Source organism: Rhincodon typus, chromosome 10, assembly GCF_021869965.1.
Source record: "Rhincodon typus isolate 14 chromosome 10, sRhiTyp1.1, whole genome shotgun sequence".
In the NCBI taxonomy this organism is placed as follows: domain Eukaryota; kingdom Metazoa; phylum Chordata; class Chondrichthyes; order Orectolobiformes; family Rhincodontidae; genus Rhincodon; species Rhincodon typus.
Genome location: NC_063341.1, coordinates 52,903,022 through 52,924,594, shown reverse-complemented (window position 1 = coordinate 52,924,594; position 21,573 = coordinate 52,903,022). Strand labels below are relative to the sequence as shown.

At 40.2% G+C, this 21,573-nt stretch overlaps 1 protein-coding gene across 1 annotated transcript in view; it reads left to right on the top strand.

The window, feature by feature from the left end:
* The first annotated feature begins 731 nt into the window (after positions 1-731).
* Positions 732-21,573, top strand: part of ptch2 (patched 2) — a 116,238-nt gene continuing 95,396 nt past the window's right edge. The window contains exons 1-2 of the mRNA XM_020519125.2: positions 732-1,183; positions 3,095-3,287. Coding sequence (XP_020374714.1) covers positions 1,043-1,183; positions 3,095-3,287 — 334 coding nt within the window. The 5' untranslated portion in view covers positions 732-1,042. The remainder of the gene's footprint in view (positions 1,184-3,094; positions 3,288-21,573) is intronic.

The window sequence follows — 21,573 nt, the reverse complement described above, 5'->3', positions numbered from 1 at the left end:
TGTAAATAGCTGGGTGCAATTTCACTGCGCGTTCCCCTCATTCATTTTCGCTGCACTTTATTAACAGCATTAGCAATGGCAGATTTCTGGATAACGTTTGTTCAGATTTTAGTTGCCCTTGGTTTATTTATGCAGTCTCCAGAATTCTACCAGGAGACCTCCGATGTATTTGTTGGGTTAGGGGGAGGGGGGATGTGTGTGTGTGGTGGGGGGTACCTCACGAGGCAATTCACGGCGTTTTATATATACATACATACCTAATATAAATACACATACACAGACGTGTGTGGCTGTGTGTGCGTGTGTGAGAGAGAGAGAGAACGACAGTGGCTATTCCCACTACTTTCATGTTATTTTGTAAAGAGAAACTCTTTAGCAAAGTTTATTTGCAACGATGAAGATCTTTACGCGTCCCTATACCTTAACAGGATCGTGTTTAGCTGGCAGCTTTGAGTATCAGATGGGAAGCTTGTTTTCTTTTTCGGTTTTAAAAATGCAAGGGTTTTAGAAAGATCCCCACGCAGAGGTCCCCGCTACCTCCCATTGATGCTCCTGCAGCCTGGGTGGTCCGTCCACTTTGGTGAGCTGTTGCTTAGCAGCTAATAATAGTGGATGTTTGCTAAGTAATTTGCTTCTTCCTTAGCCAATGGGAATCCGGTCGAGAGGACTTTCCATCAACTCTTTTTGATGGGCTGGAGGCGGGTTTTTCTCTCCAAATGCTGGATGTGTGAGATCGGGGACAGAAGTGAAAGATTGAACTGAAAAGAAAGGGGATATTTCTCTTTTATTTTTGAAAAATTCCGCGGTGTTAGAAGGACGGAGCAAGGCGAGCGAGAGAGGGCAAGGAGATAAGAAAAAAAAACTACACGTGGATGTAGAGTCAAGATCCTCAAGGATTTCTGCGCGAAATGTTGGAATGGAAATATCAGACTTTCGCTCAGGAAGAGACTAGGGATTCGCCAGCTGGTTTTCTTGTCACTTTTGGGGGATTATTCCTGTTGTTGTTGTTGAACCGAACGATCCGCGACTGGTTTCCAGCGCCATGGCTTCAGTCTCTCATCCTCCCCGGAGCGATGGAGCTCAGCCCCCGAGGTACAGTCACCAAAGCCCGGCCGCTTGCTCGGATCTGCTGCGGAGACCCAGCTACTGCCACGCTGCTTTTGCATTGAAACAGATCTCCAAGGTGCAGAGAAACAAAAAAAAAATTCTTACTGTTAAGTTTCTCCCTTGCAAATAGGAAACATGCATTCGTTCAATAATAACGCCAGGGCTAATTCTAGTGATAACCCTTTACAGATTCAGGCACTTCCTGGGAGATTTTTTCTCTTATTTAGAAACTGCATTTGTCCCAGGGAATGATGTTTGGTTTGAAAGAATAGGGAAATGTTGTCAGATAAGTCTTCAGAAACGGCTTTCCCTCCAGAGGACGGACAGGTTTATTGACTGTTCACTTAACAAGGCAGTGCAGATGTGGGTGAGGAAGGTGCCTGGGGTTTGACTGGGGTGTGTTTATTAGAGTGTGTATGTGTGTACGTGTGAGGAAGTGCATATACAGGTGTGTGCATGTGTGTCTCCGGCTTGCCTTGTGTACAGTTGACCTAGAGGCTGCGGTGTTGCTCTTAAGTTTGTTATTGCGACTATTTGGCAGAGTGAAGAGCTGAACTTGTGAAAGCCTTGGAAGAATGTCAGCATTTTGTTTTTGATTAAACGAAGTAGAGACAGTTACTCGCGGTGTGTGTGTGGGGGGGTTTTGCTGGACGGAATGTGTCTTGCGGAGAGAGCAACTTCTCGCTGGGGGGAAAAGGAAAGGAAAGCGAGAAGCCTGAGCGTACAGGAGCTTGACAATTCTAAAGAGGGAGACACGGGTCCAGCCAATGAGCATTTGATCAGAGTTGACGGAAGGAGAAGCCGAGAGAACACAAAAGAGGAAGTATGAGAAAATGTCCTGGAGTGAAAGGCAGATTGGCAACAGCAATGAAAAGACTGACAGACAGGAGCGAGAGAGAGATGAGGGGAGGTGTGCTGGGGGGTTGGAGGAAGGAGATGGAAAACATAAGTAAAAGTTACAAAACGCAAAGGGAAAGTATGCAACGCCGAGAAATGCTGACTGCCGGGGTGCGACGTTAGCGAGGGAGAAGTGAAGAAAGGTAAATGAAGAAGTGTAGGGGAAAAGGCTGAAGGAGAGCCATGAAACCAGAGGAAATTGGAGAATTGGAAGGATGTGGAAACTGGAAACGGGAATGTAAAGGGAAACACTCAATGAAACAGAACACGGGGACAGAACAGGAGAATAACTGATACGTTATAGAAGAAAGAGGAAAAAAATGAAGCATGTAACAGACAGAAGGGGGAAATGATGTGAATTGTGTTGAATCAACTTATTTTTCTCTCCCGTGACCACTTTGTAAGTGGCACTGAGATTCATATCTTCTTTCTCTTAACAGTTTTCTTTCATTATTCATTGCTCAGATCTTTTTCTGTCCCCCTGCTATTTAATTAGAAATTAGACAGAAAGAAACTCCTTTCTTTTATTCTGTTTATGTTTATTTTATTTCCTAATCTTTTTGTTCTTTGTTTATTGCCCTTTCTGCTGTTTTTGCTCATTTTCTGTTCTCTACCCATTATCTTTGCTGTTACGTCTCTCACTTTCTCTGAACCTGACTCCCTTCTGCTTGCTCTCAATAATATTGCTCTTCCTTCCATTTCTTTAGCCGTGCTCACGTTATATTCTCTTTTCCCTCTTTCTGTGACTCTCTCCATGTCTTTGCTTTCCGTTTCAGAGTTCTTGCTTTCTTCCCAGTTTTGCCTTCCCTCCCATCTTTCTTCCCGCCTTCTCATTTACAATTCCTAAGCAAACCTTTTCCTCTCTCCCTTCACTTTATCTCCTTATTTACCTATGCTCACTTTCCCTCTCCCAATTTTTTTCTGTTTTGCTTGTCTTAAATGTCTCCTCTCCCCATCCCCACATTCTTTGCCCTTCTCTCTGCAGCCACTATCACCTTCTACTTTCTTTCTCTGCTACTGTACTTCATCTCCTCTTCCCTTCATCTGGTAAATCCTGTGGTCTGACGCAACTCTTCTCTTTGTTCCCTAGGGAAAGGCAGAGGGGCGGCGGGCTCCACTCTGGCTCCGAGCCCACTTCCAGGCACTGCTCTTCAGGTTGGGCTGCAGCATCCAGAGGCACTGTGGCAAGTTCCTGTTCATTGGGCTTTTGGTTTTTGGAGCTTTTGCTGTTGGCCTGAGGGTTGCTAGCATTGAGACCGACATTGAACAGCTTTGGGTGGAAGGTAAGACAAAGTAAAAACTGACATAGACTAAAAAGAAACAAGTATCCCAGTGCAAACAGAGCCTATGATCAATATGTCCTTGCGTACTAAGATCTGCCTGTATTGCTCGCAAACAAAGCGTTTCACTGTACTTAGATACACGTGACTAGAATAAATCAAATCAAATCAAATCAAATAGGCTGACAACATTCAGGAATTTGGAAATGAAAGCATATGCAAGTGACGCAGACTGATACTAATCAGGCTTTACTTTCATAGTTACATTTTCTATCTAGTTATCTTTACTTTTTTCAATTCTGTCATGTGTCACCTCCTTTAGACCCTAATGCACCTAAACTTGACAGTATTTGCATTGTCTTTTATCGTAAGTACACAATTTTACTTGCATATTTCCATTTGCTTCACCATCGTAGGCATTCTCCTCTAGTGTCCTTGATTGACTCCAATCTCCTTTTGCCTCTGAGATAGTAGGACCTCCGTCCTCCCTGGACTGACCTATCCCCTTCCTAACTCCCTACCTACACTCACCTTTCCTGGCCCCATCCCCGCCTCTTCGACCTGTTTGTTTCCTCTCCACCTATCCTCTCCTCTATCCCTCTTCTATCCGCCTCCCACTCTCTCCCTATTTATTTCAAAACCCCCTTCCCCTCCCCCTTTTCTGATGAAGGGTCTAGGCCCGAAACGTCAGCCTCTCTGCTCCTATGATGCTGCTTGGCCTGCTGTGTTCATCCAGCCCTGCACCTTGTTGTCTCCTTTTGCCTCTGATCAGCCTTAAACTTAATGTGCATATTGCCTCTTCTAATCATTGATTCAGAATATATCAGCAGCTGTTCCCACACTACATAGCCCTTGAAATACCTTAGCCAGCTACATTGATCACCTCGCCTCCATCCTTGAGTCAATCCCAGTTGCATAAATATGAGATAACACAGTGTGGAGCTGGAGGAACACAGCAGGCCAGGCAGCATCAGAGGAGCAGGAAAGTTGACATTTCGGGTCGGGACCCTTCTTCAGAAAGGTCTTCAGGAGGGTCCCGACCCGAAACGTCAACTTTCCTGCTCCTCTGATGCTGCCTGGCCTGCTGTGTTCCTCCAGCTCTGCACTGTGTTATCTCTGACTCCAGCATCTGCAGTTCTTACTTTCTCTGCGCAAATATGTTCTTTGCAAAACCAGTTACATTACTAAAACACATTCAGACTGATTCCTCATTTCACTGCAGATATTGCCATGACCAACTATAGTCTTTAGTTAGTGACATATATCCTTGACTGTTTATGAGAAGGTGGTAATACTTAAAGTTTTGGTGTTGTGCTGATTGAATTAAAGCAACACTTTAAGTATCTTACTTTGGTTTGATCTGTAGATGAGCCAAGAAGAACCAGCTCATGCAAAGTTTGCTTTCACGAGCAAACTGGTTTTATTGTTTCTCACATAGCAGCAGAGGATTCTTGGTATCTGTCCTACGTTGGTTCCATTTACTCTTTTCTGTTTGTGTTTAAGCAGCACTATCTAAAAATTCTGGACTGTGAACTTTTCCAGGATCTCTTCAAGGTAAAAGACCTTGATGGGAGGAAGGGAGTACATTGCTAGTCATCTAAAAATCTGAAATTGTAAATGTGCGAGGGCCCATAAAATGGCTTTTAACTGGTTTGCTGCTAAAGATTCCATCTGTTGTCATTCCCACCATTATTCCAGGTTGTGGGAATACTCCAGATGGTGTCCTTGTTGTAGCTGTGCAAGGAACAAATACAAGGCAACAAGTGACATCAAAATTGCAGGATGAACAAGCATTCAGAAATATGAAATTTTAATTCCTTACTTTGCATATTTGCATTATCTCTTCAAATTCTGTTTCTGTTAACCTTCTAACAACAAAGATACTGAACTTAGCGTCAAGCTTTTGATGGAATTTTGCTTCTCCAGCAAAGTAATTTTTGTTAAGGGGCCTTTCATATTAGGTACATGGTGTTACAAAACAGATTGCCAGATCAGAGAACAAGAAGATGACACAACAACCATGCAATCCCAATGATAATGCATTGTACATCACACTTCATGTTACTAAATTGTTATTGTTAATCTTAGCTTTAAAGAAGTTGACTTTAAAAACAGCACCAGCATGCTGGGGTATTTCAACTTGAAAGCAGTTTTTTTTAGAGATCAAATTAATCTAATAAAATGCGAGTTGAAGAAAAAGACGATTAAAATTCTGCGACTAACATTTAGCACTGATTTCTCTTGGATTACCCATAAAAGTGATTTTCCACAAGTTCCAAAGCTTGATTTTTTTTTCAGAAATAGAATTGTAGGTATTCAAAATACAAATTTTTTAAATAAAAGATTAAGTTTGCAAGTTGAAAATTAAATTGTATTTTCTAACTCAATATTTCTGAGGAAAAAATTGGATGTGTAAACACAATTACAGTCCTCAAAGGGTTAAATCTGCTTTGAAGCAGCCATGTTCATCTTGTGTAGCACTAAGCTTCCAAACTTCATTTACAATAACATAGTCATCTACTGGTAGAAATGTAACATAGCTTTAGACAGCAGTAGTGAGTGGTTTATTGCAGACTCTGCTTGTAGTCGATTCAAGTTGTAAAATGCATCTAATTTGTCTAGTTTTTTTTTAAACTGTAAAGCTACTTGTGTGTCCTTTTTCTGTCTCTCAGCTCCCGTTTCTATTTTTCCGGTCTCTCCCACACTGTGCTGTTTTTATTTTAACATTTGTATGCTAATTGCTACCTTTGACTGAGTTTTTTCTCTCTCCATGACTTTCTCCGTTCCCTTCCTGTGTGTTATGCTTCCTGATACTCCCCCACCTCTCTCTCTTTTACAGACAGTTCAGGGCCATGTGTTTAATTCAGTTTTCACACTCCACCCCTTTCTAAGGCCTGCTTTCGACTCCCACCCCCAGCCCCCGAAAGTCTTCTGCTGTTTTGCTCCCAGGAGCAGATGTGGTGTGTGAAATTTACGCCATTTTGAGCTATTGACCCTGTATAGAGTTGTGTATGTATGTATGTGTGCGCGTCTATGTGTGCGTGTGTGTGGTCCCAAACTATTCTTGGACTCCATTCAACAATAGAGGGAACCTCTCTTACGAAACCTGAATGCCATTAAAGTTTACCCACCTGTTTGCACACGAGGTTTTCACAGCAGTTGGAAAAAGAAAAAAGAGGAGACTGATGCCTCTCCTAATTCTTTCATCTAGGTTTTTTTTTAAAGTGTTTTCTTCTAGAAACAACACCACAGGGAAGAGCAGCTGTTCTTACTTTTATATCCTGAAGTGCTGCATCTTTTTCTTTCATTTAATGGGTTGTGTTTGCAAGAGCTGCACAAACTACAGTAAATACATGTTAACTCTTTGAGGAACATTGTAGATTTTGTTCTGTAAGTGAAATTAAAGTTTACGTTATTAAAAACAAATTTTCATTTTTTATGCTTTTTATGTTTCTAGTCGCTCAGAAACAAGGATGTGAGTAAAGGATTACAAAAGCAAACATGACTATTAGCTTACTGTAACAAATTAACATTTCGGGGGTTTTTCCTTCTCAATATTAATGTCTTGGAATTTTAACAACAGGAAGATTCCCTTGAACTCTTTACCGGAAAGGTGCTTACATGTTAAGATATGCCTACCCTTTCAGTTGTGTTTGGTATTGGCTTTGGTAGCTTTTTTGGTTTAAATGAGATTTGGTTGTTACAAAAATGCAGTTCTAGAAATGACAGCCGGCACTGTCAGTGGATGAAATTTGTCATGCTTATTTGTCATTTCTCTGTCTCCCACTTAATAAAAGGTTCCACCAATAACTTGTATTTATGGAGAACAAACACAAATGAGTTACCACCTTACCTGTGTTAAAATCAATGTCAAGCAACATGGTTAAACATTCAACTATTTGAAGTAATCTTAATTTTATATGAATAGAGATAGCAGTACTATCATGGAAATGAAGCAGTATTATTCTTGAAAGTGTTATTTATAAATTTTGGTTCCATGCCATTGGGCTTTTATGAAATAAGTTTGATGATATCTGTAGCTTCCCCCACCCCCTCTGCACCCACCTACATCTCTCCAGTGAGTCAAACTACCTGGTAGTTTGCCGGCAGAATATGCTATTGGTCTTCTCATTTTCTCAGTGTTTCCACCTACAGCCATCCATTATTAGAGATCACTGTGAGGGGCGGCACAGTGGCTCAGTGGTTAGCATTGCTGCCTCACAGCGCCAGGGACCCGTGTTTAATTCTAGCCTTGGGCAACTGTCTGTGTGGAGTTTGCACATTCTCCCTGTGTCTGCGTGGGTTTCCTCTGGGTGCTCCGGTTTCCTCCCACAGTCCAAAGATGTGCAGGGTAGGTGGATTGGCCATGCTAAATTGCCCATAGTGCCCAGGGATTTTTGGCTTAGACATGGGAAATCAGAGGTAGGGGGATGGGTCTGGGTGGGATGCTCTTCAGAGGGGCAGTGTGGACTTGTTGGGCTGAATGGCCTGTTTCCACACTGTAGGGATTTTATGATTTCCATGAAAACTTGGTCTTGGTCTGACCTGCAACATGTTTCATTTTTTGTGTACATGTGTATTCGTGCATATTTACAAACAGTTGTGACTTCCAATCAAGTTACTTTTTAAAGAACTACATCAGCTTAAATGCTTCAGGACACAAAAAACAACCTTATAACTTATTGAATCTATAATTTTTTCATATTTCCAAAGATTCTGCAGAAAAGATAAATTGCTTTGCACTGACTTATAATGCAGCAGCTGATTTATTTGAGATGTATATTTTAAAGCAAAAAACATAATGAGACTTGTTTGTATTCAAGTCAATGATGTATAGAATATAGATGGCTGTGAAAGGGATGTTTCTGTTAACGTGAGTAGATGGCCTTTATAGGAGATAACTAAAGGTAAAGTCACTATAGTCCTGGCAGACCACAGGGTTGCTCTCTCATTAAAGAGAGAGAGAGACTGGGACAACTGGTGGTGGTTTAACCTGAGGGTCAACACATCTCAGGCAAGGGGAGAGATTGAGAAGGTAACTTTATGGTAACTTAAGCCAGTGCAGGAATTTAACCCACACTGTTGGCATCATTCTGTGTTGCAAACCAGCCATCCGGCCAACTGAGCTAACCAACCCCAGAAAATAAGTAATCATGATTACAATGCCATAAACCATACTATAAACATGAAAAGCAGTGAACTACTTAAATAGGTTATAACCTAATTTATTTCCTAACTCAGGTTATATGTGCCATTAATGAAAGAGGATACTAATCAGATTGATTAAGTCATTGTACAGTTATGATTCAGTTTGCTCTGTGTATTATTTAATGTGTTTCATCTAATTTCTCCCTGTGCACATTTTTCGTGTGTTTGTTTCTTTGACTCTGCATTGTCCTCCTAAACCCCGATTGCTTTAGATTATTTTTTACACATGCCTTGAAATGTAGTCACTATGTAGTAAATGCTATGAAAGGCTGAAGATGATTTTTAGTTAATGGAAAAGTTTACACACAATGCTAAAGATTTAAGGAAATTGGAACGTCAACCTATGTAAAACTTCCAGCAAACCAGAAACTTTTGAAAAAACATTTATCTATGCAAATATTTCCAATTTAACATTAAAGAGCGCAAGATTTCGAAGAGTGGATATTTTGCATTTAAGGAATAGAAACTTGTCTTGATAAAGCCAAAGACCCTGCTATCCCCCCTGGATTGTTCAAAGAGTGCTATCTGAATCAGGTTTAAGTGGTTCACCAGCCAGTTTCTCACAAATACTGCACTTTTCTGTTAAGCAGTGTTGAAAGGACTCTGGGCAAATCTTTGAGTTGATTACAATCTGTCTGGAAAGTAACCCGTAGTTTTTGTTGAATACGTGCCCAGGAGACCTCAGTGTATTGTGTATTCCCTTGCAGTATTCACACTGCTGCACAAAGTAAGATTTCTTTTACTGAGGGCAAATATATTAAGAGAATATTAAGGACATCTCTTGTCACTTTGGATTCCATGGAGTTTCAATTTTGTTAATTTTTTTAATATATGTGGAAATAATCTTTTATGTCTGAAGCCAAGTACTTTTAATTTTCAGTTGGGTTTTAATTTTAGCCATTAGCAGGGCCAGGTGATGCGATAATGAATGATACAATGTGTTCTATAGTAGAATTGGGGGCAAAATATAGGCAATGGATCAAACATTAACATTAGTCCATCATTCGTTGTGTAATTAAAACTACTAGTTGCATTTAAAATAAAATTAAAAATGTAGTCAGGTGATATCATAAATGACCAAACCAAATTTGAAATGATCTGAATCATAAAATCATGCACTGCTTTTTTAAACACATTGTATTCCACGCAGAAGCATCTTTACTGACCTTCATTGTTTGCTTGAAGATGGTGTCATGGTGGACAGTAATAGACAGCAATTATAGTAAATCATGATTTGAACCAGAGTGTGTTAGGATTTCTGATCTGTGTTCGAACAATGCTGGGTTTTATTTCACTACTGTACTGGAAATGGTATGAACATTAAAAGCAGAAAGTGATGGAAAGTAATGAGAGGTTAATCAAATTTTACAAAAAAATCCCATGTTACCAGCTTGAACATAAGTTCTTCATGAGGACTCTGAAAAATCAGTTACACCTGATAATGTCTATTCTTTTTAAATTCAGGCCTCGTGCATTTCATAATTTGTTTGAAGTTAAGTGCCAGTTAGGATCATTAGACCTTTACCAATCATAACCTGTTATGTACACATAATCATAAGAAATGAGGCTACCCAACAGCTCTGGGAAACTGGCAGAGATGTTTTTGCAAATTTGGAAGAGCTACATGTCATTATTCAGCATCAATCTTACAGATGTTCCTAATGCCATTTGACAGGTTCTTCCTAATTGGTTTCAACTAAAAGTTCACACACAAGTGCAAGAGACTTTGTGAACAGAAACCTCAGTGGTTCAGTCTCTTAATTGCTCCACTAACTCTTTAGCTTCTTTGCTTGGTTCTAGAGTTGCCATTTTCTATCTTAATTTGAATCTGAATAAATATTTTCAGAGTATTTGGGTACTCACTGTGTTCTAAAAACCTTACCAGCTAGCCATTTGAAATATAACAACAGACTTGTATTTACCTTCTGTACTATAGGTGACCTTCACCTAGAATTTTTTTGTGAGAATGAGGAAACCAGCAATTAGTTTTAATATAAATATTGTTTCTTAGCAAAATTAAAGACAATAACAGGAATTGATCGCAATCTTACTCACTGCCTCATAATTTTGTAGTCAATTTTGTGAATAAAGGCTCTTCAGTTCATTTAATCTCATGGTTGGGGTCTTCTGGAAGCTGCCTGATCATTGAGCACAGAGAAGGATTTTTGCCATAGATTTCTGAATCACATCACCCAGTGGATATTGGAGGAAGAGAAATGTGGGCTAGAATATGGTCAGGTCTAACAACAAGTGAGAAAGTCAGTTTTGAGTTTGTTACCTGTTTGTTGTTCTAAGTACCTAACATTTCATAACTGAACAGCCCTACCTATTACATTCTTGCACAATACCAAGCATTATGTTTAAATTACTCAAATGTTCTGGTTTCAAAATTACTTCTTGGCAATCTATCCAGCTGGTCAGTGATCTTCTCCTCTAACAGGCTCTAATAGCTGGAGGTCTAGGCTATAAAAATGCCCATGTTTTATTTCTACATAGAGAGTGTCACTCAGAAAGATAACAAGATGCCCAAGACTTGTAGAAGGAACTTGCTGTATGTGATCTGATGGTGTAAGCGTTTGCAATTGTGGAAAAGTGACAAACCATTTTCCATAATGAAGATCATCCCAGTTCTTCTAGTTGGAGCTACAGTTTGTTTTAAATTGATTTTTGTTGAATCAGAAGACTCCGCAGGCGTTTAAAAGTAGCCGGTGGATGCCAGATCTGGAAGTCCCAAACTTATTTCTAACAGATCTATTTGTGAAAAGGTGAAGTGCAAGCAGAATGTAATTCACGCAGGTAGGAAACCCAAAATCAGCAGAGCTGTTTGAACTTAGCACTGAGTTCATATTGATCATGTCTTGATTGGTTCATGGGCCATCATCCACATGTGAGAGTCACAAGTTGATGGAGTGGACATAAACACTTTTGTAGGGTGCATGCATCTGCATAGTTGTTTTAATTTTAAGTTTATTAAATGTCCCACTCTTCAGCTTTATTAAAACAAGCTGATGGTGACAGTGACTACCTGAAAATAAACCTTTATTGGACTGCTTTGATGGACAGACTTAGTTCAGAAAAGAGTTGTATTTGGTTTTGCAGTTTAAATAGTGGTCTTTGCTGAAATTTCCCATGGGCTAACATTGGGGAATCATGACTGGCTGAGTTTCAATCTCTATAATTATCCTAGCAGGGCATTGTAAATTCACAGTTTGATTGACATCTTAAAGAGATCATTAAAGGATTGAGTGTCATTATTGCGGCAACTGAATTGAAGCTTGCTTTTATGAGATTAACCACTTGTGGGCATTTAGAAACTCTTGATTACATTTTATGAATGTGAGTTTTTAAGTGTCATGTGTGTATGAGTGAGAGCTGTATTAGATTATTAGAAGTTTTTTTTCTCCTCCTCATGTGACTGCTGTGGTGAATTTTTAGAATTCATTACGGGACGTAGGCAACGCTGGCTGCCCAGCTTTATTGCCTGTCCCTAGTTGGCCTTGAGAAGATGGTGGTAAGCTGCCTTCTTGAAATCCATGTGCTGTAGCTTGATCTACAATGCCACTGGGGAGGAAATTTCAGGATTATGACCCAGAAGCATTGACGGAATGGTGATATATTTGAGTCAGGGTCGTGAGTGGTTTGGTGGGGAGCTTGAAGGTGGTGGTGTTCCCAAGTATCTGCTGCCGTTGTCCTTCTAGATGGAAGTGGCTGTGGGTTTGGAAGGTGCTATCTGATGAACTTTGCTGAATTTCTGAGGTGCATCTTACATAGAACATAGAACAATACAGCACAGTACAGGCTCTTCAGCCCACGGTGTTGTGCCGACCTATTATCCTACTCTAAGATCAAACAACCCTGCATACCCTACATTTTACTATCATCCATGTGCCTGAACAAGAGTTGCTTAAGTGTCCTTAATGTATCTGACAGTGTCCCTAATGTATCTTGTAGATAGTACACACAGCTGCTACTGAGTGTAAGTGGTGGAGGGAATGGATGTTTGTGGATGTGCCACTCAAGTGAGCTTCTTTGTTCTGGATGGTGTCAAGCTTCTTGAGTGTTTTGGGGTTGCACTCATCCAGGCGTGTGGGAAGTATTCCGTTATACTCCTTGTGGCTTGTAGTTGGTGGACAGATTTTGGGGAGCCAGGATGTGCATTTTCCTAGCCTCTGACCCACTCTTGTAACCACTGTATTTATGTGATGAGTCCAGTTCAGTTTCTGTTCATTGGTAAACCCAGGATATTGATAATGGAAATTCAGTGATGGTAATGCCATTGAATGTCAAGGGACAGTGGTTAGATCTTATTTGAGATGGTTATTGCCTGGCATTGTAGCACAAATGTTACTTGCCACTTGTCAGCCCAAGATATTATACAGATCTTGCTGAACATGGACTGCTTCAGAATACTTGGTGAATAGCTGTGAAGGTGTCAAAGAGAGTATGAGAAGTGGATGGGTGGAATGGATAATATGAGAGGCCATGGGGGTGATGTGAGTTGGAGCATGAGTTGGCATTGAATAGGCGTGGAGGGTATGAAAGGCTATGCAGCTGGGAGGAGTGTAGATCAAGAGTTGAGGGGATATGGGCATTTGTAAGGCTTATGAAATTGTGAAACAACTTGGATGCAGATCATGAGAATTGAGATGGGCCATCTAACTGAGATACAATGAAATTCACCCACCTGATGGTCTCTGTCTCTGTCTCTGGGGACAGCAGGCTTGATTCAATCCCAAGACTATTCTCCCAGGGCAAAAATCACATGTCTAAGGTCACTTGTTGCTGAGGTGTACCTGCCAATGAGTATTCCCCATTTCACTAGATGAAATTTGTCCTTTAGATTTTTCAACTTAAAGATTGGATTAAAATCTATTACTGATGCAAATGTAAGGAATTTGAGTTAGATCATAGAATCCAAGTCCACACTGCCCCTCCAAAGAGCATCCCACCCAGACCCATTATCCTACCCCTGATTTCCCATGTCTAACCCACCTAACCTAAACATCCCTGGGCACAATGAGCAATTTAGCATGGCCAAAACACCCAGCCTGCACATCTTTGATCTGTGGGAGGGAACCAGAGCACCTGGAGGAAACCCATGCAGACACAGGAAGAATATGCAAACTCCACACAGACAGTCGACCGAGGAATTGAACCTGGGTCCCTGGTGCTGTGAGGCAGCAGGGCTAACCACTGAGCCACCGTGCCACCTTTAATCTACAATAGATAAATATAGTTATTTCAAAAGCAACTTTACAGTATAAAACTTTCCAAGTCCTTTTCAGTAGGATTATAAAATGAAATCTGATATCGAGTCTCGTATGGAAATATTGAAAGAGATGACCAGAGATTTAGTCAATGAGATAAGTCTTAAAGTGCACCTTCAAGAGGGGAAGAAAAGGGAACATTTCAGGCAGGAACTTCAAGACGTCAAGGCCAAAGCAAGACCAGTGCACTAATGGGAATGACAGTTGTGAGAATACATTTTGTCCCATTCTTTGACCTGTACTTCCTTGAGTCAGACCATAGACCACAAGATATAGGGGTCGAATTAGGTCATTGAGCCCATTGACGGCTCCACTATTCGATCAGGGCTAATACATTTCTCAGAACTGTTCTCCTGCTTTCTGCCCATAACCTCTTAATTCCCTTACTAATCAATCTATCTTAAATAGAGTCAATGATTGGCCTCTACAGCATTCTGCAGCAATGAGTTTCACAGATTCATCACTCCCTGGGTGAAGAAATTCCTCCTCATCTCAGTTCCAAGGGGTTGTCCTTTCACTCTGAGTCTGTGCCCGCAGGTCATAGTTTGTCCTACTACTGGAACCACCTTTTCCATGTCCACTGTATCCAGACCTCTCAGTATTCTGTAAGTTTCAATGAGAAACCCCCTATCGTTCTAAACCCAGAGTCGTGACCTCTCCTCATATGACAAGCCCTTCATCCCTGTGATCATTCTTTTAAATCTCATCTGGACTGCCTCCAATGCTAGCACATCCTTTCTTAGAAAGCGGGCACAATTTTCCAAATACGGTCTGACCAGAGCCTTATACAGCCTTAGCAGTACGTCCCTGCCCCTGTATTCTAGCCCTCTCAAAATGAATGCCAACATTGCATTTGTCTCCCAAGCTGCCAACTAAACCTGCAATGTAATCCTGAACTAAGACTTCTAAGTGCTTTGAGATTTCGAAAGCTGTTCCCCACTTAGAAAATAGTTTATGTCTCTATTCTTCCTATCAAAGTGCATAACTTCACACTTTCCCACATTGTATTCCATCTGCCACTTCTTTGCCCACTCTCCTCACCTGTTCAAGTCCTTCTGCAGCCTCCCCACTTCCGCAACACTACCTGTCCCTCCGCCTATTTTTGTGACATCTGCAGACTTAGCAACAGTGCCCTCAAGTCCTTCATCCAGATCGTTAATGTATAACATGAAAATTGTGGTCCCAACACTGAACCCTGTGGAACTCCACTAGTCGCTGGCAGCCATCCTGAAAAAGACACCTTTATCCTCAGGTTTTAGCTGAAAGAGTTCAGCTTTTCTATTTTAAGTGCAGATTTTCAGATGAAAAAGACAGATTGGAGAAGCTGGAATTATTCTCTTTAGTACAGGCCTATTTAAAGGGAGATTGAAATGTTCAAAATGTTGAGGGGTTTGATAGAGTAATTAATGAAAAAATGTTTCCCTTGGGTTTGAATCAGTAACCAAAGGATACAACTTTAAACTGTTTAGAAAATAAACCAGAGGAAAGCTGAGGAGAAAGATTTTTACGTAGCTAGTTGCTATGATCGTTGAGCATTATCTGAAAGGATGGTAGGAGATTCAAAATTAACGTGAAAAAGGTAATTGGATTTATACTGTTTCTGAAATAGAAATATTTGTAGATCTTTGGGGAAAGAACAGGAAAATGAAACTAACTGTATAGTTTTTAGAAATGTAGGCATAATAGACTGAATGTCCTCATTCTGTGCACATGATATATGTAAATATCACACTGGCTTTTAGCCCCAGGCTGGTTGTACCAAAGCCAAGAGGCCTCAGGATCACTTAATAAATTTGTTTAAAGTATCACTGAGATCTGCTAAATATAAAAAGCTATATTCACTGTGAATTATACATATCCGTAATTCTTTTAGTGTAGTACAAATTACACATCTAGTGTGCATAGACGTCACATTCTACACGTCACTCTGTTTTAATCTTACATTCTTCTGAATTACAGCCTCAAAATGACAACCACCTGCCAAGCTTCAAAATTCCTTAACTAAACAATTATACGCTGACTGACCTCAGCCCATGTTTGTTTAAGAATTACACTTTCTGCCCTTAAAGAGACACAGTGCCACCTTTGCACAATAATACATTGTGTGTTACATAGAATAACACCCTATTCCTGATGAAAAATTTCACCATCAAAGTGGCTAAGCAACACCACACACATGTGTGCATTGCCTCCACATTACTGATTCCCTCTCTTTGCATTTTGTTTCTGCCCTTTTTTTTAGCTGTCTCTCCATCCACTTTTGTATTTCACTCACTCTTTGTCTTCTTATCTGGATCTTTCTTTCTCCTGCCTTTTGTTCCCTTTGCTTTCTATCCCTTCTCTTTTTGCGTGCTCTTACTTTTTGATACCCAAAGAAGCAATCTGGTGAAGTGGGAAAGTTCAGAGAAACACAAGGCTGCTTTAAAGGCTTAAAGTGAATACCTCGACATCCAACTCAATAGTTGAAATTTCGATGAGTGTGGCTCCCTCACACACAATCATTTCTGCAATGTTCGTCATCATTTTGCAGAATTACCTGTGCTGCTCAAGGTGACGAATGTTAATACTGAGAAATTGAAAAGAAGATGTTTATTTTCTTTTTTCCATGAAGTGTCAGCATCATGTATTGAGGGCAGTTGTAACATGGATTAGATGGAGAGAAAGGAATTCATGTGACTCCAATGACCATTGTAACCTCAAGATCGGAAGAAACTCCGAATTCATTTCTCACTCTCAGCATCCATGTGACTTTTGTGAGTGCGATTCGGTGACGATTACTGCTGAGTTTAGTCAGAATTTACATTCCAGAAATGCAAGTTCTTATCAGGTGAATCACATTATTACAATGTAAGAGCCATTCAAAAATGGTGGCCTTGCAGTTTAGGAGTACCCCTCACTGCAGTGGACAGGTAGGCCTCGAGGCTGGGATTTCATCTGGTCTTTTGGAGTTTGGTTCTAAAAATGTGATTAACGCTTTAGCTTTTTTTTTGCCTATATTGTCTTTCTATTTGCTTTTCATATTTAGCCCCATTTTGCTATTTATGACTATTTTTAGATGCCGATATCAAAAACAATTGCAGCCTGCTGCTCTTCAGTGAGGCTTCATGTCTAGGCTGTAATTTTCTGTTTCTTTGTGTGGGGGTCATCAAGTTGCCCTACAACTTCTGCTAGTACTTTGCTTACTATTTCCCCAACCAGTTGCAGCTGATCTCTTTTTTTCTATTCATTTGTGGGATAAGGGCATTGCTGGCTGGGTCAGAATTTATTGCCCATCCCTATTTGCCCAGAGGGCACTTAAGAGTCAACCCCATTGCTGTGGGTCTGGAGTCACATTTAGGCCGAACCAGGCAGGAATGGCAGTTTTCTTTCCTGAAGGGCATTACTGAACAAGGTGGGTTTTTCCTTACAATCAGTAATAGTTTCATGGTCATCATTAGACTCTTAATTCCAGATTTTTTTTATTGAATTCAAATTTCACCACCTGCCATGGTGGGATTCGTACTTGGGTCCCCAGAATATTACTTGGGTCTCTGGATTAACAATTTAGTGATAATACCAAAGACCATATCCATCCTGCCTAGCATTTGACCAGTCGTCTGAGGAAGCCACTTAGATTGGAGAGATCTGCCAACACTTTTTGAGGGAGCCACATCCGTCTTGTCTCCTGTCATTGCTTGGGCTGTTGGAGATTCCTTACAGGTGACTGGAGACCTGTGTAGAATCAGACATCTGGTCACCATGTAGGAGTGTGAAGCTGGCCTTCAGCAGATATGCAGCTGATAGCCCATTTTAACTTCAGTTCCAGAAAATAGTGAAAAAATAGCATGCAACTTTTAAAAATGGCTTTAAGGACAGTTTCATTTCAGGAGCAGCATTTGCAAAGCAAGAATTTGGCAGATTATGAATATAAATACACAAAGCCAGCTACTTCAGCCTGATTCCCATTTTCCAGACATTGTGTGGGTTGGTCGGAGGCACGATTGCATCACATCTGTTGGTCCAGGGGGATGGTGCAGGAATGCAAAGATTAAAAGATGAATGTAATTGGGAATGGCCTCAAAGCAGTAATGGCATTGACTCTTGAATTCTAACCGATGTGTGTTGGCTTTATTCATAAAACATATTGCAGTGATCTGTCAACATGACTTTATTCGATATTAGGCATATTTTGTGTCAGCAGTAGGTTTAATGTTTTGTGTGTGTGCGTGTGTGTGCGCGCGCGTGTGTGTGTGCATGTGTGTGTGTGTTTATATATATATATGCTAATTATTAATAACCACTCAAGATGAATAAAGAGCTACTTACAGATAGGCAAACACTGGCAGCATACTACTTTAGTGTTCTGCATTTTAATATAGATCTACAGAAGGCTTAGGCAGAACAGGGAATGTGCAACTTTAATTTGAATTCGTGGCTTTTTGGCAAAAAGAGAAGAGGATATGTAAATGAGTTGTTGGAAAAACCACTGTGTAAGAAAAGAAAATGCTGGCCATCTGAGCTCCAGCATTGAAAGGTTTGGATGCAGGGAATAATAGACCCAAGGGACCATTGTTAGAGAGAAGAAAGGGGAAGGCTGGAAGAGGAGATGACTGCAGTGAAGCCCAGTTGAGGGGTACTTATTTAGTGTTAGATTTGCAACTTAAAGGAGGTTAAAAAAAAAGATTTCTCGATGGACGATGATAGCTAATGTCAGTCAAGTTATATTCATCTCTCACTTGCAGTTTTTCAATCAGGAACATTTCATGTGTCTTGATGATGGGAGAGAGTTTAAAAAATTTTGAGATTTTGGTAAGATGACATATTGCCTACAGAAGATCGTTTCATTTATTTTTCCTGTCTCAATTTTGACTATAAACAAAGTACTTAGGGAAAATTCTGGCAATTCATGACTGCTCAGATCAGCATCTGTGAAGAGCATCAGCAAACAAACAGAACATTTTAGCATCCTGTCAAAAAGAAGATGGTGGGAACAAAAATGAAAAGTTGTGTGAATCTATTAAAAACTGCAGTAAAATGAAATGAACTGAACAATACTTTTTGGTATTTGATATGTAACACTTTACACAAACTATTCATTAAATCTCAAACTGACCAAAGTTCTGTATACTTTTAATCTCATGGTAAACAAGTCCTTAATAAAAACCTTGTCTTCAAAATAGTTAAAAGTTATCCCTTTCAATTTAACTTTTGCCCAGAAGATGTTGCACCCCCTTTAACCCTGCACTGAAATTTGTCAAAAATTGAACGGCCAATGCAAAGAGCATAATTTCGTTTCATCATTATTGGACAGATAGCACACATTATACATTGCATGAAACCTGGGGACACATCATTCAAGATATTCAAAGCTGGTCAGTAGTTATGAGAAAGTACCTCCATAAAATCCCATTGAACACAGAAACCAAATATTATCTTAAGTTTAAGTCCTGTACCTCCCTTTTACAATATTTCATGCAAGTTGAAGAAAAGATGCAGACTTATTTGTCTCATTTACTTTTGAATTGTTTGATTTGTACCATTAGATAGGATGCTCAGCACACATAAAGGTTGTGTTTCTATTTTCATAAGGGCAAAATATTCATTTAGGTAATTTAATGTAAGGAGTGAGTGGTTGCATTTCCTTAAATATAGATGATTGAGAGTTCATCTGATTGAAGTGTTTAAAAAGCCAATAGGGTTTGACTGTGTTATTGAAGAGAGACTACCTCCTCTTGTGGGGAAACAAGAAGAAAGAGATTTAAATTCCTGACTAGAGCTAGGAGATTCACCAGTGAAATCAAGAAGCATTTTCAAAGGATAGAAGAAATTTGGAATTCTCTCTCCCAAGAAAACTGAGTTAATTGATGTTTCCAAGATTGAGGCAGACACAGTTTTGTTATATATGAGCATTGAGGGACATTGAGCAGCAGCAATTGTGTAGATTTGAGTTGCAGATAAACCATTATTTAATTGAATAGCAGGCCAATTTTGAAGGGCTGAATGGCCTACTTGCTGCTTTACTTGTGGCAGTTTGCATCATGTACAGAACTGAAAACTATATTACGCAGGAAAGCAGTAAACCTTTCTTGATAATATTTAATGTAGTTGAATGCATTTTTGTTAGGATTTTCAAGTGGTGTGTAAAGTCTTTGCATTCTAATTGTGGTGGAGATGCAGGAAATGTCTCTTTAGTTGCCAGTACACGCATGCAATATAGAGTACCACCAGCTATGGGATATTTTTATTTCTATGTGGTAAATGAAACTAAATTTGTACCTATCAAACACCAAGCTAATTATATGTAGAAAATGCTACAAATACTCAACACATTTGCCAGTATCTCTGAAGAGAGAAATGGAATTAACATTACAGGGTTGTGTTTTGGTGAAAAGTCACAGTCCTGAAATGTCAGCCTGGATTCTCAAAGTTGGAAATTCTGAAAGCATTTTGCTGAGCTCAAATTCTCATCTACATCCTGCCTGCCTGCCCTGTTGTTCTATTGGGGAGATGGGCATGGGTTTGAAATGGACCTGCCATCTATAGAGACAGAGCAGAGGCAGAAACAGATTGAGAGACAAAGGTGGGCCAGTGCTATTTTGGCCGGGTTTAGAGTTCCATCTTTGCAGGTGAGGAAGAACGTTGGCAGCTCAAAACAAGAATTAAAGAGGTGCAGATCAGTTTAAAGAAGCCCTCCCCCAGCCTCAACTTTGTCCCTATGTCTACCCTCAAATCCTATTCCCAATCCCCCTACCTCCTGCATTCTATCACTTCAGCGTTCACATTCGGCCCTATATTAACATGTTCCAGTCTCTTCAGATGTCCATAAGAGCAGTCAAAAAATAAAAACAAAAGTTGAATACATTTTTTTGAAAACAAGCACACATGTTCAAAGCCCTGCCAACTCTGACTGTGGACAACATGGATAAACCACAGGGCGCAGTATTTCCTAATAACCTGTAAGCAAGAAGCACTCTTCGAGCCTCTAAGTTACAGTGCACATTGTCCTCATCAGACATATATCTGCAGGCCTGTCAGTGGTGGAGAATTGTGCAGGATCTGACTGATATTTTTACAATGATACCGGCAACTCTGAGCAACAGGTGATATGGGAGTGACAATTCATTTTTCTGTGCTGGTGAAAATGGCTAGCATGGGGAATGGAGCTGGGACTTTCAGACCTGAGATCTAGCTGCCATGATTTTTCCATTACTGCTTCCGTTGTGGTCCTGATGAGGACCATTAAATCCTACACGTTAACTCTATTTCTCTCTATGCGGGTGCTGCCAGATGCTGCTGAACTTTTCTCGAATTTTCTGTCAGATTTCCAGCTTCTGCAATATTTACTCTTCTCAATAATGTTAGTGATTGTTATAAATAAAATCATGCCCTGAAGAAGACATGTTCTGTGATATTCCTGCACTCTGATCTCTTTAATGTTCACTCTGGAGTGAAAGGGAAATGCCAGTGACTGAGGATTTAATTTACCATGGGTCCACATTGCAGGAGGTACATTTACATGCGTCATAAAAACTGTTGCCAAGTTTTCATTCTGAATCTTTTGTTCCAGTTCTCTCCATTGTGTTCACCTCACAATGAGTGAGGGAAGGAGAGATAGTAGGAACTGCAGATGCTGGAGAATCCGAGACAACAAGGTGCAGGGCTGGATGAACACAGCAGGCCAAGCAGCATCATAGGAGCAGAGAGGCTGTGCTCGCTCTCTGAAAAAACAATTCACTTGAGTGCTAATCCCCACTTGTTCCGTGTACAGTTCCTCCTTTTTCAGATAATAAGATTAGATCACATGAAATACAGGGAGAACTAGCCATTTGGATACA